This window comes from Macaca thibetana, chromosome 10, assembly GCF_024542745.1.
Source record: "Macaca thibetana thibetana isolate TM-01 chromosome 10, ASM2454274v1, whole genome shotgun sequence".
Lineage (NCBI taxonomy): Eukaryota > Metazoa > Chordata > Mammalia > Primates > Cercopithecidae > Macaca > Macaca thibetana.
This window is the reverse complement of record NC_065587.1, coordinates 5,110,208-5,127,105: the sequence shown is the minus strand read 5'-3', so window position 1 is coordinate 5,127,105 and position 16,898 is coordinate 5,110,208. Positions and strand designations below refer to the sequence as shown.

Below are 16,898 nucleotides of genomic sequence, written 5' to 3'. Positions count from 1 at the left end.
TAGATAACCCTAGATGAATCCAAGGATTCTATTTTGGGTTCATCTAAATCTGAAAGTCCAGTAAATGTGCACTGGTGGGTCAGGTCAGTCAGTGCAGAATTACATGGTAGAGGAAGAGGTAGGACTACCTTGTGCTGATCCTGTGATGTGTTGGTTGCTTTGTCTGTGTAATCTCATTTTCACATTGCTGCCATCCTGTGAATTGTGTTTTGCTACTATGTACATATGAAAGTTAAGCAGCGTAAACCAGCTTGACCAAGGCCATACAACTAACATATAGCAGAGGCAGGATTGCAAGTGATGCTGAACTCGAGGGCCTGTCCCGTTTTTATTAATGCCATGTCATGTATTATGAAAATGATCACTTTTCAGAGAGGTGGTCTGCATTTCAAAGGTGAGGCATGAACTCTTTCAGTTTTAGCCTCTTTTGGTATAAACTTTTTGTTTTTGAGACAGAGTCTCACTTTGTTGCCCAGGCTGGAGTGCAGTGGTGTGATCTCGGCTCACTGCAACCTCTGCCTCCCGGGTTCAAGCGATTCTCCCGTCTCAGCCCCCTGAGTAGCCAGGAACAGAGGCGTCTGCCACTACTCCTGGCTAATTTTTTGTATTTTTAGTAGAGACGGGGTTTCATCATGTTATCCAGGCTGGTCTTGAACTGACCTCAGGTGATCTCCCTGCCTCGGTCTCCCAAAGTGCTGGGATTACAGGCATGAGCCCCCGCGCCCGGCCTAAACTTTTATTAATCCATTCAACTTTTACCCAGTTTCACTACAAAAATGAAGTTATAACTGGGAGTAAAGCATTCTTTTTTGTTAATATTTGGGTTATCTAGTTGATTTATTTTGTATTCTCTAGGGATGTGTCTTGCCTTATGCATGTACATTTTATTATCAGCTTAAGTATAACGCTATTAGGAAGATAAACATAATTGTCCATCCTTTTGCAGTCTGAATCTGTTGCTCCTCTTCTGTTCGCTCACAACAGCCATGCAATCCACTTTCATGGCACTTAGCACATTTAATTGTCCATTAGACTGTGAGCTCCCTGTAAGGCAGGATTTAGTGTTGTTTGTTATTGGATCCTTAACAAGATAATATCTGGCATATGATAAGCATTCTTTTAGTTATGATTCCTCTGAATCTAAGTGACCGAAGTCCACTTCAGATGGTTTATGCACAGAAAGGAATTTATTGGCTTGTACAACTGGAAAATTCTAGGGTCATTGGGTGAAGGCACGGTGAATCCAGGGCTGAAAGATGTCATCAGTATCTGTCTCATCTTTGTCTCATTTTTCTCCTGTGCTGGCTTTGTTGTAAGGCACATTTCCTGCTTCCTGTGTTGGCTCCTGTTCTTGCCTGCTCAGGGTTGGCATGGCCCACAGCTGGTCCTCAGACCACTCTTCTCCGTTATTGCTCGTTCTCTGGGTGACCTCATCTCATACCACAGCTTTAAATACGTCTTCTAAATTGATGATTTCCACATTTATGTTTCTGGCCTTGACCTCTTGCTGAAGCTCCAGATTTACATATACAGCTTCCTATTATGTGCTTCTAATTGGCCTCTGAAATATGTGAAGGCTGCATCCAAACTTTTGATTTTCCCCCAGCATAAAACCTGCTGTTGCTCTACCAGTGTTTATTGTTCAGTAACTGGCACCATCAATTACTCATTTGCTGAGGCCTGGAACCTGAGTCCTGATTTTCTTTCACTCTCACCCACTTATACTCATCAGTCCTATCTTCAAAAGGTATTCCACATTCACCTGCTTCACACCTCCTCTGCCATAGACATCTTTCATTGCTGCTGCCAGAACTTTCTCAGTCATCTTTCTGTCTCTCCTCTTGCCCTCTGAATCATCACACAGTAGCCAGAGTGATCTTTTAAAAATTACTGTACCTCTTGTCACTCCTTGCTTAAATAAACCATTCAGTGCTTTCTTATTGTAACCTAGAAGCAAATCCAAAGTACTTGTCATGTCTTGGCTTCTGACTGACCACCTCATCTTATTTCTTACTACTTTTACTCCTGCTCATTAGTTCCATCTGGTTTTACTGTTTTTCTTTGAATATCCCGAGTTTGTTCTGTCCTGAATCTTTACACCCCTGTCTTTCTGCATGGAACCTTCCTTTAGATCTTTGAGTGGCTAGCTCTTTTAGGTCTCTGTTCAAATATCTATCATTTCGACTGAGAGACCTTCCCAGCACTTTATGTTCAGTAGTGTTTCCTGTAAACTCGTATCGCTTTACTCTCTTTTATTCATTTGTTTAAGAGCACTTACCACTATCGAACATTATACAAATCTTATTTGCTTTCTTGTTTATTGTTGGTTGCTAGAATGTAGGACTAGCTCCATAAGGCCCTGGAGTTTGTCCTGGTTATCATTCTATCCAAATCACCTAGAACATGTGTTTACAAACTATGGCCCATGTTCTGAATCCAACCCACTGCTTCTTTTTATAAATATTTATCGGAACACAGCCAAGCTTGTTTATATATTGTCTAGGGCTGCTTTGATGCAATAGTGACAGAGTTGAGTAGTTGTGATGGAGACCATTTGGCCTGCAAAGCCTAAAATGTTTACTATCTGGCCCTTTATGGAAAAGTTTGCCAACCCCATCCATTGAAGGGTTTTTGATAGTAATACTTGTCGAATAAGTCTAGTGATTGATGGCATTGTTGTCCTTCAGTCACTTTAGGCTTATCTGGTTCTCCTGAACCAGATGAGTCTTTGGTGAGAGATCCCCAAAGGGTCTGTATCATTGTCCTCTAGAACTCTATACCGGCTTCTTCATTTTACGTCAGTAATCTATTCCTGAAAATCAGACATTCTGTGCAAAAAAGTGGCTAAGAGCCTACTTCCTTCTTAAAAATAGGGACATTATAAAATGTTACGTGTCTACCCAAAACCTCCGTCAATGTCTTAAAATAGAATCAAACTAGAATACTGTTCAGCAATAAAAAGGAACAACTGTTGGTACAAGCCATAACTTAGGAAAATCTCATGGTAATTATAGCAGAGTAAAAAAACAAAAGCCAATGAATCCCCAAAGGTTAAATAATGTATCATTCCATTTACATGACATTCTTGAAATGACAAAATTATAGAAATGGAGAACAGATTAGTGGTTGTCAGGGATTGAGGAAGGATGCTTGAGTTATAGGTGGGTGTACCTATAAAGGGGTACCAAACCATTCTGGATCTTACCTGTGAGAGGGGATCTGTGAACCCACATTATTAAATTACATAGAGCTAAAGACATGCTCACAGCTACTCATGAGTAAATGCACAAGTTAACCTGGGAAACCTGAGTAAGATCTGCATATTGTGTCACTGTCAGCATCTGGGTTGTCACATGCTATAGTTTTACAGATGTTACCATTGGGGAAAACTGGGTGAGGGTACACAGAGTTTCTCTTGTATTTTGTAAAACTTCGTGTGCATCTACAATGATCTCAAAATAAAAATGCTAATTAAAAAAAAACCCAAACTTGGTAAAGCACCTGTATATGTAACAGACTGTCATGTTAGGATGTATACTGCTTAAAACATTTCTTTCTGATTACCATAGAATTAGTATAGTTGTCAGCAGACAGTTGGCTTTGTATGCGGGAACACGGAGCCTCTTAATGCCACCATTATGCCAGAAGTGCTTCTTAAATGTCTGTACACAGTTCTGACTTTTTACCAACAGTGTATGGAATGCATCTTGTGATTTTGTATGTATGTGTATATCTTTTTGTGAAATGTTGTCTGGAATACTTTAGAATATAAAAAAAAGTTTCTCCTGTAAACATTGACTGGCAAGTGTATTGAGAAGTTTGGGAATTAGAAACAAAGAGGTAATAACCAGATGGATGTTTGTGAGGCATGCAAGTGTCTCTTTTTGGGTCGCATTGTCATCCCGGGGGCAATGCTGTTTGTTGGGGTGTGCAGTCACATGCCCTCCCCTGGGGTCACAGGCTGTCAGGTTTGGGCTCATTCTTGAAGGAAAAAGCTGCCAGGTTTGGGCTCATTCTTGAAGGAAAAAGAATTCTTGTTTTCCAAAGAAGGAAAAAAGGGGATGCTGAACAGGGGAAAAAGTGGCAGATAGCCACAAGAACTGTCAGTGTTTGGTGAATGCATGTCCTTTTCATCATCTGCTTCTGCTTCAGGAGGTAAATATAGTTTAATTTCTCTGATTTTTGTTGGAGTTGAATTCTGATGCATTATTACTGGAAACAGGAGAAGCAGAATTCCTTGATACTGAAGGGTAGACGGCCTAGCCAGTGTCACTCTGCCGATAAGTGTTGGACTGAGACTCAAACCCAGCTCTTTCTGAGACCAAAATTTGTGCTCTTAATCTTTACACCCACTGCCTCCCTTAGAGGACGACACTAAAGGAAGGGTGGCTGGGATGTGCATGTGTGTAATGCGTTTTCCCCACTGCCTGGCACATGTAGATTCAGAAAATCTATTTATATATTTTTCAGATTATAACTCATTTTCTTCTAGTAGAGGATGCATCGCCATTGAATCAGTGGACTGATATTTTTCTAATTTAATGCTACTCACATTTAACCCATTGGAAATGTTACTTAACTGTTTAACAGGAGAAGGGAGGTTATTTTCTGGAGCAGCTTTGCAAGCTTTGTCCAAATTGCTGTGTTAAGCAACTGTGGGTTACAGTAACCAGATCTTACAACGAAGGAGAGTGGCATTTATTTTCCATAGCACATTTAAATCAAAATTTGTTTATGAGGTATAAAAACATTTTCTAGGTTTCTGAACTGAATGAAATCTATTTTACTCATGTTGAGTATAGCATCGCCTTTGTATGCATGTATGGATATGGATAATAAATGACCTTCATTAAAAAAAAATTTCCCTGAACCCCCCTGCCTTTAGGACTGTCTCTGTTTACCAGTGAGAAGTTTGCCTTTCATTGTCTGTTGGTTCTGCCTGCAACTGTTCACATACTTTAAAATCAGTAATAAATGAGAAAGATTGAGAGAAAGAAAAAGATGAGAGGAGAGACCTTCATGCAATTTGTTTTTTAGCAAGTGTGGAGAATGATGTAAAGTGTAGTTAGTGCTTTGGCATCAACAATGTGATTTGTGAATGTTAGCTTTTCTGTAATGACATTTAAATGATGAATTTCAAGATTAAACTGAAGAGTTCCTTAGGAGAACTTAGCTGAGTTCTCCTACATGACCGTTCCTTGTCCTTGAAGCCTGAGGAGCCAGGTTCATCTGAATGGTGCTTCCACCAAGATATAGAGATACTGTCACTCTTTAGCAGAATGGTTATTAAATAGAACTAAGTGTGAGCTTACTTTGCCTGTATATATTTCTTACATTACATACTGAATTTTTTGATAGACAATATGTGGTTCAAGTATCAAAATGCATAGTTTCCCCCCAGCCATCTACCTAGTTCCTCCAACCACATCCCCTAGTTCTCCTCACACTGTTGGGCTTTTTGGTTTTTTCACTAAATAGTGCATTTCTGAGATTTTTCCATATTCCTGTATAAAGACCTTCCTCAATTTAAGATCTTTCATTGTATGAATGTACCAGGATTTATTTCATCAGTCTCCTCTCGATGGGCATTCCGATTGTTTCCATTTTTTCATGGCTAGTAAGTACTGCCATGAGTAGCCTTGGTTGCACATGTCATATTGCATGTGGACAAGTATGATTGTAGAATAAATTCATAAGTGCAATTATTGGGTCAAAAGGAATGTGCTGTTACAATTTTAACATACCAGGTTGTCCTTCATAGCTGTTGTGCCAGTGTCAACTCCCCTGTCTCACATCATTACTAATAGTGTTAGCAAGGGTTGGATTTGCCAGTTCTGCCAAAGTGTAAACTGACCTTCTTGCACAGTTTTATTTTGTATTTTTCTTACGAGTTGGAGAACCTTTTTTTTCCTTTATGTGTATTCTAATTTTCTTTACCTATTTTTCTCTTTGGATGTTGTTCTTTATCAGTGTATAGGAGTATTTTCTAGATTAGGGATACCACCCTTCATATAAAATAAAATACTTATATTTTTCTGTTTTTGTATTTTGACTTTGTTTGTGGTACTTTATGTTTTAGTTTTTTGAGACGGAGTCTCTGTCACTCAGGCTGGAGTGCAGTGGTGCACTCACGGCTCACTGAAGCCTCAATCTCCCAGACTCAAGTGATCTTCCCACCTCAGCCCACTGAGAAGCTGGGATCACAGGCGCATACCACCATACCTGGCTGATTTATTTTTTATTTTGTACAGATGGGGTCTCACTGTGTTGCTCAGGCTGGTCTTGAAGTCCTGACCTTAAGCAATCCTTCTACCTTGGCCTCCCAAAGTACTGGGAATACAGGCGTGAGCCACTGTATCCAGCCATGTGGTACTTTTTTATGTAAAAGTTTTTGATTTTTTTAGTAGATGAATTTATCAGTCTTTTAAGAAAATGTGTTCCAGAGTTTTGATAATAGCTGTAAAGGCCTTTCCTCTACTAAGGCTTTCCTCTAGTATATAATTTCAATTTATTTATTTAACTGTTTGATTTACTTGGAATTTATGGTGGTTTAAATATTGCAATGTGGATTCACTCTCATTTTTGTTTCAGATGATGCTGGTGGTCCCAGCAACAGAGCACTGTCATGGCTGAGACCTGTCTCCCCTTTTCCTCCGTCCTTGCCCTAATCCCTGTACCCTTACTACTCCATCCATGGACAACTTTTTTACTTCAACTTTTGCTTCCTAAACACACATTCCAGCATGCAGAACTTAGTCCTTCCTTTACTATGTCTCAGTTCTACTATTTTAAGTCCTTAAGGATTTTATAAACATATTGATCAAATCACATTTATTGAGCATTTATTAGGAGTTTTTTGGTTTTTCAAGAAGAAAATTTCCAAAGTGAAGCAGACCCAGTCTGTTTCCCACTGTTTAAGAACTGTTTATATGTATTGTCTGATTTTATGTTGTTTAAGGTAGAGGGTAAATTGTTATTCCAGTATGCCCAGAAGCAGAAGCGATAGTTGGAGATTTTAACACCTGATTTTCAGCCATGGGCAGAACTCATAGACAAATATCAGTATAGACTGATGTTTTATACATTATATAAACCTGACGATATGGATCAGGCTTGTCCAACCTGCGGGCCGCATGCGGCCCAGGATGGCTTTGAATGCGGCCCAACACACATTCGTGAACTTTCTTATAACATGAGTTGTTTTTGTTATTTTGTTGTTGTTGTTGTTAAGCTCATCAGCTATTGTTAGTGTTAGCATATTTTATCTGTGCCCCAAGACAGTTCTTCTTCTTCCAGCGTGGTCCAGGGAAGCCAAAAGATTGGACACCCCTGATACAGATGATCTCGGTAGTACTGTCGTAGGTAGCCACCTTCACCTGAGTGATACTTATAGACCTTCCCTCAGCACTTCCAAACTCCACTTTCTTTTCACCTGCATGTGTCATGTTCACCAACTTAGACCGTAGGTTGGGCTGTAGAAAAGTCTCAGTAAATGTGTAAGGGATTGAAATCATAGAGTACATTCTCTTGCACATAAGATGATTTCTAGAAAAATTCCAAACTTTTGGAAATTAACACATCTGATTGATTTGTCAAAGAGGAAATCACAGGCAAATTAGAAAATATTTTGAACTGAAGTATCAAGTTTTGTGGGATAAAGCAAAAGCAGCCAAGTGTGCTGGCTCATGCCTGCAATCCCAGCACTTTGGGAGTCTGAGAAGGGAGGATAGCTTGAGGCCAGGAGTTCAAGACCAGTCAGGGCAACATAGTAAGGCATTGTCTCTACCAAAAAAATAAAAATAAAAAAAGCTGGTATGGTGGCACATGTTTGTGGTCCTATCTACTTGGGAGACTGAGGTGGGAGAATTATTTGAACATAGAAGTTTGAGGGTGCAGTGAGCTATGATCGCACAACTGCACTCCAGCTAGGGTGACAGAGCGAGACCCCATGTCTTAAAAAGACAACAACAAAAATGAAAGCAGCGCTTAGAGGAGACTTTATTGCTTTGAATGCTTCCATTTTTTTTTGAGACAGAGTCTTGCCCTGTCGCCCATGCTGGAGTGCATGGAGTGCAGTGGCATGATCTTGGCTCACTGCAACCTCTGCCTCCTGCGTTCAAGAGAGTCTCATACCTCAGCCTCCTGAGTAGCTGGGATTACAGGCATGCACTACCACGTCCAACCTATTTTTTGTGTGTTTTTGGTAGAGATGGGGTTTCACTATGCTATGTTGGCCAGGCTGGTCTCAAACTCTTGGCCTCAAGTAATCCACCCACCTCATTCTCCCAAATACTAGGATTACAAGGTGTGAGCCACCAGCCTTGAATGTTTCTGTTAATAAAGATTTGAAATCAGTGACCCACAGTTCTACTTTTAGAGGATAGAAAAAGAAGAGCATAGTAAGTCCTGAATAAGTAAGAAAGAAGGAAATAAAAGACGAAAGCAGAAATCAATGAAACATAAGACAAAAACAGTAGAAAAAATTCACAGAGGCAAAAGTTGATCTTTGACCAACAAAATTGTTCAAGAATAAAGAAAGAGAGCAGTAATTACCAACATTATGAAAGAATGTGTAGTTATCACATCAATCTTCAATAAACTCAAACCTTAGTTGAGGCAACTTTCTTCACCTGAGACACTCTGAAGACCCACGCTTTTGGGTCCTGATTTCCTTTTGAAGCCGTAATAGTATTTTATTACTTATAGCTCCCCCAACACACTGCTGTTCTTTCCTTCTTGCTGTTTTTCTAAGTCCTTTCTTCCACCTCTAATTTAAATGCTATCTTCTTTTCCTTCTTCTAGGGATTGCCAAAATACCTCCTCTAGCCTCTTTGATCTTCTTGCCCCCTGTCCATCACCGCCTCTTGCCCCCAGCCTGTTGGTTAGATACATTTGTTTCTATTATATAATCCTTAATGTGTGTCTGTCAGCACTTAACATGTTCTTCTGTAAATTATCTGTCGAAATATGGGTCTTTATTGTTTGGAGAATATATTTGGAACTATGGCTTGTGACTTGGAATGTTGTGTTTTGATATTCCTATGGGGAAATGCTTTGAATTCTAAGTACTTGAATTATGAATGAGCTTTAAGATCTCAGTTTAGTCTGTGTATCCAGCTTGGAATGCATGGATTTCTATTGACCTGCCCAGATTGATAGGAATACTGTTTGAGAATTCCAAATATTATCCGTTATTGTTAGGAATATTTTACATCAGAGTGTTGATCAGCTGTGAGGAAATAGAGTATGTATTTGAATTTTGCTTTTATGTGAAATGACAATGTATTGTAGTAGTTAATATGCTTTGTTTGGTTATCAGACTGAATATAGTTTTATTGTATTTGTGAAGTGATTAAACTATGTGTCAGTATATTTAATGCTTACAGTCAATTTTTATTACTATAACCTGGTTATAAACAGTATATTCCTTAGTTCTTAAGTCTTTTCCTCAGATGCCTTCTGGTAAATATAATTCAGAATTAATTAATAATACTGTTGAATCTTTTCAGTTGTCACAGGGGTGCTTTGAAGAACTATGCCTATAATCTTTGCCTTGGGGTTTCCCTAAGTTGATCTCTAAGTTTAGATGAGTGCATTGCTTGACAATGAGGATGTTTTCTTGGTAACTTGAGAATTCTTAAAGAGTGAATAATCAAGCCAGTAATGGAAGTGTGACAAGTCTTTCTCTGGTTCATTATAGCAGTTAGCTTCTGACTAAAACAATTCAGTGTGTTTTTTGTTTATACCTGATCTTGTTACTAAATGAAGAATTTTTCTTTCTCAACTTAGATAAAAGCTATAGTAGCCCGTGTCTTCCTGTTGAATCAATTTAAATTATTTCAATAAAGCTTTCGGAAGTAAAATTGGAGAAAAATATTTTTAGGATTTTTTTTTCCTTTTAGCTGCTAATAGATTAATAGTATGTGAACCTTTTAAAACATTTAAGATTACAGCAAATAAAAAATTCACTGAAAAGAAATGCTTTTGTGCTTATAAAATAGATAAGGGCATGTCATGTCTCTTTTACTTTGTTTCAAGTAACCAAACTTTCCTCCTCTTTTTTCCCTAGGGTCTTGATTATTACAGACCTCTTTCTGAAAAGCCCGGAATTGGTACAAGCCATGTTTCCCAAACTGAACAATCAAGAAAGGTAACCCCCCAGCCAGCATGATTTTCAGTATTTAGCATTCCATATAGGGTATTCTGTGCACGTGACTGAAAAGCTGTGTGGTTTCTGAGTTGGCACAGAATCTCTAAATGCATATTTCTGTGTTGGTAATGGTTTTAAATTGGTTGGTTAACATTACAGCTTAGCCATAATAGGCAGTGATTTATGGAGGGTAGCAGGATCCAGGTTGGTGCCATTATTCAGTAAATGCATATTAAGAAAAACGTTAAGAACAAAATCTTATGCATGTGCCTGGATTTTAGAATAGTAATTTATGTAGCTGTGTATTACAGTTGAATATTCGAGGTGTACTCATTTGTTTAGGTCATGGGTGTTATTTGTGATACACTTTGCTAGGTTTGTAGGCTTCTGATGGATAATTCGGACTAAAATAAAATTGACACCTGTCCACAATGTTACAGTTAATGTAGTAGGGAAAGCAGTGACCTAGGAGTTCTAAGACACTGGCCCTGTGCCTTGCTATGATTATAGTTCTTCATGTGACCTTGTTGGGATTCAGTTTCGTGTGTGTGTGTGTTTGTGTGTGTATTTTTTTTCCCTAAACCTCTATGGTAAGGTACAAGGCATTCAGTTTCTTGACCTGTAAATTAAGGGGATTGAATAAGTAATTTGCAGTACACTTTTCATTTCAATAGCATATATTTTTCCTAACCTTATTAGAAATGTTGCCTTAGGAAAATAACAAAATATATTCAGAAACTACAGATCTAATGATGAAAATTTCTTAAAGTTGTTAATCTTTTGATTGTAGTCACGAGTTTTAGTGGTTTTGGACTTTTTACTTATTTAGGTTTCAGTACTGAAGCTTTGTGTACTTTTTGTAGTCTTTTATTAATTAGGTCATTTTTCTTCTTTAATATCTTTAACAAAAAGGAAAAGCTTATGCTTTTAAAGTCATATGAAATGCCAGGTTTATAAGTCCAATTCCAGTGCTCCTTTCCCTGTATGTATACCCCCATTACAGATAGAGAAGTATTTGTAGTTTTTTGACCTAAAAGAAATAATACGATATACAGTGCTAAAAATTAGTAAGTTTTTTTGCAGTAAGGAACACCTGAATACAAGAAGAATGCACAGTTTAATTGTATTTTTAATATTCAAGCTGATATTTTCCATAGTCTGTCTAAATTATCTATTTTTAAATGATTTATTACATAACTACATGGGAATGGTAGAGTAAAAATGTTCTATTTTTATTGATAAAGTTGTATCAGGTGCATCCTTACTTCATTCAAGGTTCTGCTCAGTTGCCACCTCCCCTTGTCGTTGCTTTATTTTTCTTCTGGAGGAGATGAGCTGTCATTTCATCGCATCATTCATTCATCGTGTCATGTCACATACCTGCTTGTTACTGTAGCACATTTCCATTAGATTGTTGGTGCCCTGAGTGCGAGGATTCATCCCTCCTTATTCTTCATTCCACATTTCCAGTCAGTGGTTGGCACATAGCGGGTGCTCAAAAAGAAAAAAAAAGTGTTTCAGTGAAAGCATGAGTGAATGATTGAATATTCTTACTCAGTAAAGTGTTCAGCTAGTATACTGATTAATGTAATATTATCTGGTAAGTTGGAAACCTCAAGGTTAAACTCACCTTCTCCACTTTACCTTTTCAGTTCATACTGGTCAGTAAACCTTATCAGTTATATCATCCCAAAGTCTTATGTATTTATTCTCTTTTTTGTCACAGCCCTAGTTTACCCTATGGAATCTTTGACTAGATTTTGATGATAGCCTTTGTCAAAAAATTGTGGTAAATCACACATAATATAAAGTTTACTATTGTAACCATTTCTTTTTTTTTTTTTTTTTGGAAAGGTATAAGACAGGGTCTTGCTGTGTGTTGCCCAGGCTAGAGTGCAGTGGCTGCTCACAAGTGTGATCATGGTGCACTACAGCCTCAAACTCCTGGCCTCAAACAGTCCTCCCACCTCAGCCTACCCAGTAGCTGGGAGTACAGGTGTGGGTCACCATGCCAGACTACCATTGTAACCATTTTTTAATGTATAGTGCAATAGTGTTAAGTATGTTCACATTGTTGTGCAGCCAACCTCTAGAACTTTTTCATTTTGTATGTCAGAAACTCTGTACTGATTAACAATAAACTACAATGAGATACCACTTGATACCCATTAGGATGGCTACTATCAACAAACTGAAAAGAAGAAGTTTGGGCAAGGATATGGAGAAATTGGAACCCTTGTGCTTGTTTATTTCCCACTGGTGGGAATGTAAATGGTGCATCCACTGTCTTAATATGTTTTCTGCTGCCATAACAGAGTACCGGAGAGGGGCTAATTTATAAAGAAAAGAAATGTATTTCTAACAGTCTGAGGCTGGGAAGTCCAAGAACATGGCACTAGCATTTGGTGAGGGCTTTCTTGCTGTGTTATCCCATGGTGGGACGTGAGAGGGCAAGTGAGTGCATGTGAACATTACAGAGACATAGTCCCTGTCCTCACTGTGAGAGTAATAACCATGCATTTTTATGTACAAGAGTGAAAGTGCTATGTAAATTCTTAAGCTTTTTTCTTGTGCTAGTTCTTTTCATTGTTGTCAAAATTAGTGGACTTCTTCACCCAGAGGCTGGTAGTCTATTTGTGCAGATTACTTGGTGGGGACATTTTGGATATAGACTCTTATCAATTCACATGACATGTTTCAGCAAAAATGAGAGCCTATATTTACATACTTGTCTGGTCTCCTTTCCAGGTGAATTGGAGTGAATATTAACAAATTGGACTAGCTGGTCATGGTAAACAGCTTGTGTAGTTTTCAGGTTTATAATGTGTATGTACAGCATCGTAGTTAAGGACAAATGCTAGTGCTGCCACTTACTACTTTGGATAGGTTAATGAGGATAGTAATAGTAGCTACCCCATGAAATTGTCGTGACAACTGATTGAAGTATGTATAAAACTCTCGGTGCCTGGCATGTAATGATCACCCCCGTAAACGTGTTGCAGGATAATTGACTTTGGCATCAGAAAGAGTTCAAATACCACCTCAGTACGTCTGTAACCCAGGGCAAATACCTTAATCTATAACGTGAGCTATTGCTATTTCTGCTTCCATGCTATTACTACTATTACTGCAACTACAAGTATAACAACTACTACTTCTGTGCTGATGACCTTGCCGTTTTCTCCAGGTAGCATCACTGTTATGTATAGAAGGCACCACGTAGCCCTTGTCACTTAATCCTCACAAATGCTGTGAAATAGGTATTATTCTTGACATTTTCCAAATTGGAGTTCTGGGGCCTATGGTTCCAGCTACTCGGAGGCTGAGCCAGGAGAATCACTTTAACCCGGGAGGTGGAGGTTGCAGTGTGCTGAGATTGCTCCACTGCACTCCAGCCTGGGCAACAGAGCGAGACTTTGTCACATGAAAAACAAACAAACAAAAAACAGCAATCATAATTTTAAGGCAGACTATGTAAGTACTGTATTTAATCAGGAGAGACTTAGAAATAGAACGCTAACGACAGCCAGTGATTGAGAGAGAAAATTATGGCAGCATGGCTCTGCTTGGAGGGATGTGTCTGGTGAAGTCAAAGCAGCCTGAGTGATGATTTCTGGGTTAAGGGAGCAAGACTTTCACACCAATGTGTAATAATTCTAGACAGCTAACCTCTAACCCCTCTAGCTGGGTCTTTCCTACTTTTGCATCCTTCACACCACAGTGAGTAAGTCAATGAGTAACTAGCATTTGTTAGACCACTTGTATTCTTTTATATTTTCAAGGAAGAGATAGAGGTTTGGGTGGAGTGTGGTGGGGGGACCCATATGCCAGACCAAAGAGCTTTTAGACTCATTCCTTAACAGTGGGAACCATTAGAAGGTTTAAATGGCAGATGACTTAATGTAAGTAGGATAATTTAATGAAGGATAGTCTATTCTGAGGTGATATTCAAACTTAGTTTGTACTTTTATATTTTAAAGATTCATTTCTGACTTTGCCCCCTTCTTTCCTTTGAAATCACTCAGTACCCACATTGTTAGCTCTCTCATCTTATAACGGTATATAATAAAGCTGCATTATGTAGGTGGCATCTGCTGGGCCAGGGAGAAGTTGGGCCAGAGGAGGCTGGCCTGTGTGTCATTGTGTAAGGAAGGCAGCGTGTGTGCTTCCACTGCCCTTTAGCACTTGCAGATCTCCCTGCACTTCATCCACTTGGACGCCGGAGTCTCCTGTTGCTGCTGAACAACTTGGATTTCCACCACCTGGGGGCCCACCCTTCCTGTCCTCACTCAGGACTGCCTGTTTGGGATCTGCCCCTAATTCAGGATCTGTACTAGTGTTTGGTTCTTTTCTTCAGTTGTAACCCATCTGTTTTCTTTCTAATTTCTCCACATCACTATCTGTGGATACCTTAACACTCACAAATCTGATACAATTATTTTCTTCTATTTCATTACCTATTCAAGTAATAGTGAACTAGGTGCCAAATTCCCTGAAGCCAGGGATCCTGACTTCTTATACTTAGCAATAACTGCTACATTATGTAATCCAATTTAAAAGGAATATATTTAGAGCAGGCATTTGGGCCACACGGAATAGGTGGCCTCTTTCTTAGCATTCCTTGAAAATCATGTGTGTGTGTGTGTGTGTGTGTATATATATGTGTGTATATATATGTAGATAGATCTACTTGTGATAGAGAGAGAGAGAGAGAGAGAGATAGGCTATCTATTTTACATAGACATAACATTTCAGTAGCTTTTGGGGGTACAAATGGTTTTTGGTTACATGGATGAGTTGTATAGTGGTGAAGTCGGCGATTTTAGTGCATCTGTCACCTGAGTAGTGTATATTATACCTGCTATGTAGTTTTTATTCCTTACCCTCCTCCTAACTTCCTGCCTTCTGAGTCTCCAGTGTCCATTATATTACTCTGTACGTCTTTGTGTGCCCATAGCTTAGCTCCCACTTATAAGTGAGAACATGTGGTATTTGATGTTTCCATTTCTGAGTTCTTCACTTAGAAAAATGGCCTCCAACTGGGCGTGGTGGCACATACCTGTAATCCCAGCACTTTGGGAGGCGGAGGAAGTCAGATCACTTGAGACCAAGAGTTTGATACTAGCCTGGCCAACATGGAAAAAACCCGTCTCTACTGGAGATACAAAAATTAGCCAGGCGTGGTGGCGCATGTCTGTAATCCCAGCTACTCAGGGAGGCTAAGGCATGAGAATCGCTTGAACCTGGGAGGTGGAGGTTGCAGCGAGCTGAGATCACGCTACTGCACTCTAGCCTAGGTGATAGAGTGAGACCCTGTCTCTGGAAAAAAAAAAAAAAAAAGGCTTCTAGCTCCATCCAAGTTGCTGCATAAGACATTATTTCATTCTTTTTTATGGCTGAGTAGTATTCCATTGTATATATATATCACATTTTCTTTGTTCATTCATCAGTTGATGGGTACTTAGGTTGGTTCTATGTCTTTGCAATTGTGAATTGTTCTGTGATAAACATATGCATGCAGGTGTCTTTTCCTTTGGGTAGATACCCAGCAGTGGGATTGCTGGACTGAATGGTAGTTCTACTTTTGGTTTTTTGAGGAGTCCCCATACTATTTTCCATAAAGGTTGTACTATTTTACATTCCCCCCAGCATTGTATGTGTGTTCCTTTTTCACTACATCCATGGCAAAATCTGTTGTTTTTTTTGACTTTTTAATAATGGCAATTCTGGCAGGGTAAGGTGGCATCTCATTGTGGTTTTAATTTGCATTTCCCTGATGATTAGTGATGTTGAGCATTTTTTCATGTTCGTTGACCATTTGTAGATCTCTTGAGAAATGTCCATTCATGTCATCTGCTCACTTTTTGATGGAATTGTTTGTTTTTTTCTTACTGATTTGCTTGAGTTCCTTGTAGATTGTGGATATTAGTTCTTTGCTAGATGCATAGTTGCAAATGTTTTCTCCCATTCTGTTGGTTGTTTACTCTGATGATTATTTCTTCTGCTGTGCAGAAGCAATAAATGAGACTAGGTCTCATTTATTTAGTTTTTGTTCCATTTGCTTTTGGGATCTTTGTAATAAATGCTTTGCCTTTGGCAACGTCATAAAGTTTTTCCTAGGTTTTCTCCTGGAATTTTTATGGTTTCTGGTCTTAGATTTAAATCTTCGATCCATCTCAAGTTGATTTTTGTATATGGTGAGAGATCTAGTTTCATTTTTCTGCCTGTGGCTATTTAGTTTTCCCAGAACCATTTATTGAATAGGAGGTTCTTTCCCCAATTTCTGTTTTTGTATGCTTTTATGGAAGGTCAGTTGATTGTAAGTATTTGGCCTTATTTCTGGTTTCTTTATTCTGTTCTGTTGGTCTGTATATCTAGCTTTGTATCAGTACAATCCTGTTTTGGTTACTGTAGCCTTGTATAATTTGAAGTTGGGGTGATGTGATGCCTTAGAATTGTTCTTTTTGCTTAAGATTGCTTTGGCTATTCGGGCTCTTTTTTGGTTCCATATGAATTTTAGGATTATTTTTTTCTAATGGTATGAAAAATGATGTTGGTGTTTTCATAGGAATTGCATTGAATCTATATATTGCTTTGGGCATATGGTCATTTTAATAGTATTGGTTCTTCTAATCCATGAGCATGGGATGTATTTCCATTTGTTTGTATCATCTGTGATTTCTTTCAGCCATGTTTTATAGTTTTCCTTGTAGAGATCTTTCACCTTCTTGATTAAGTATATTCCCAG

The 16,898-nt window shown here is 38.7% G+C and overlaps 1 protein-coding gene across 2 annotated transcripts in view; it reads left to right on the top strand.

Annotated features, from left to right (window-relative positions):
- Nucleotides 1-16,898, top strand: part of ATXN10 (ataxin 10) — a 209,004-nt gene that overhangs the window by 70,377 nt on the left and 121,729 nt on the right. For both annotated transcript variants that reach the window (XM_050805913.1, XM_050805911.1), the window contains one exon: nt 10,070-10,150. In XM_050805913.1, the coding sequence (XP_050661870.1) occupies nt 10,070-10,150 (81 nt within the window). The remainder of the gene's footprint in view (nt 1-10,069; nt 10,151-16,898) is intronic.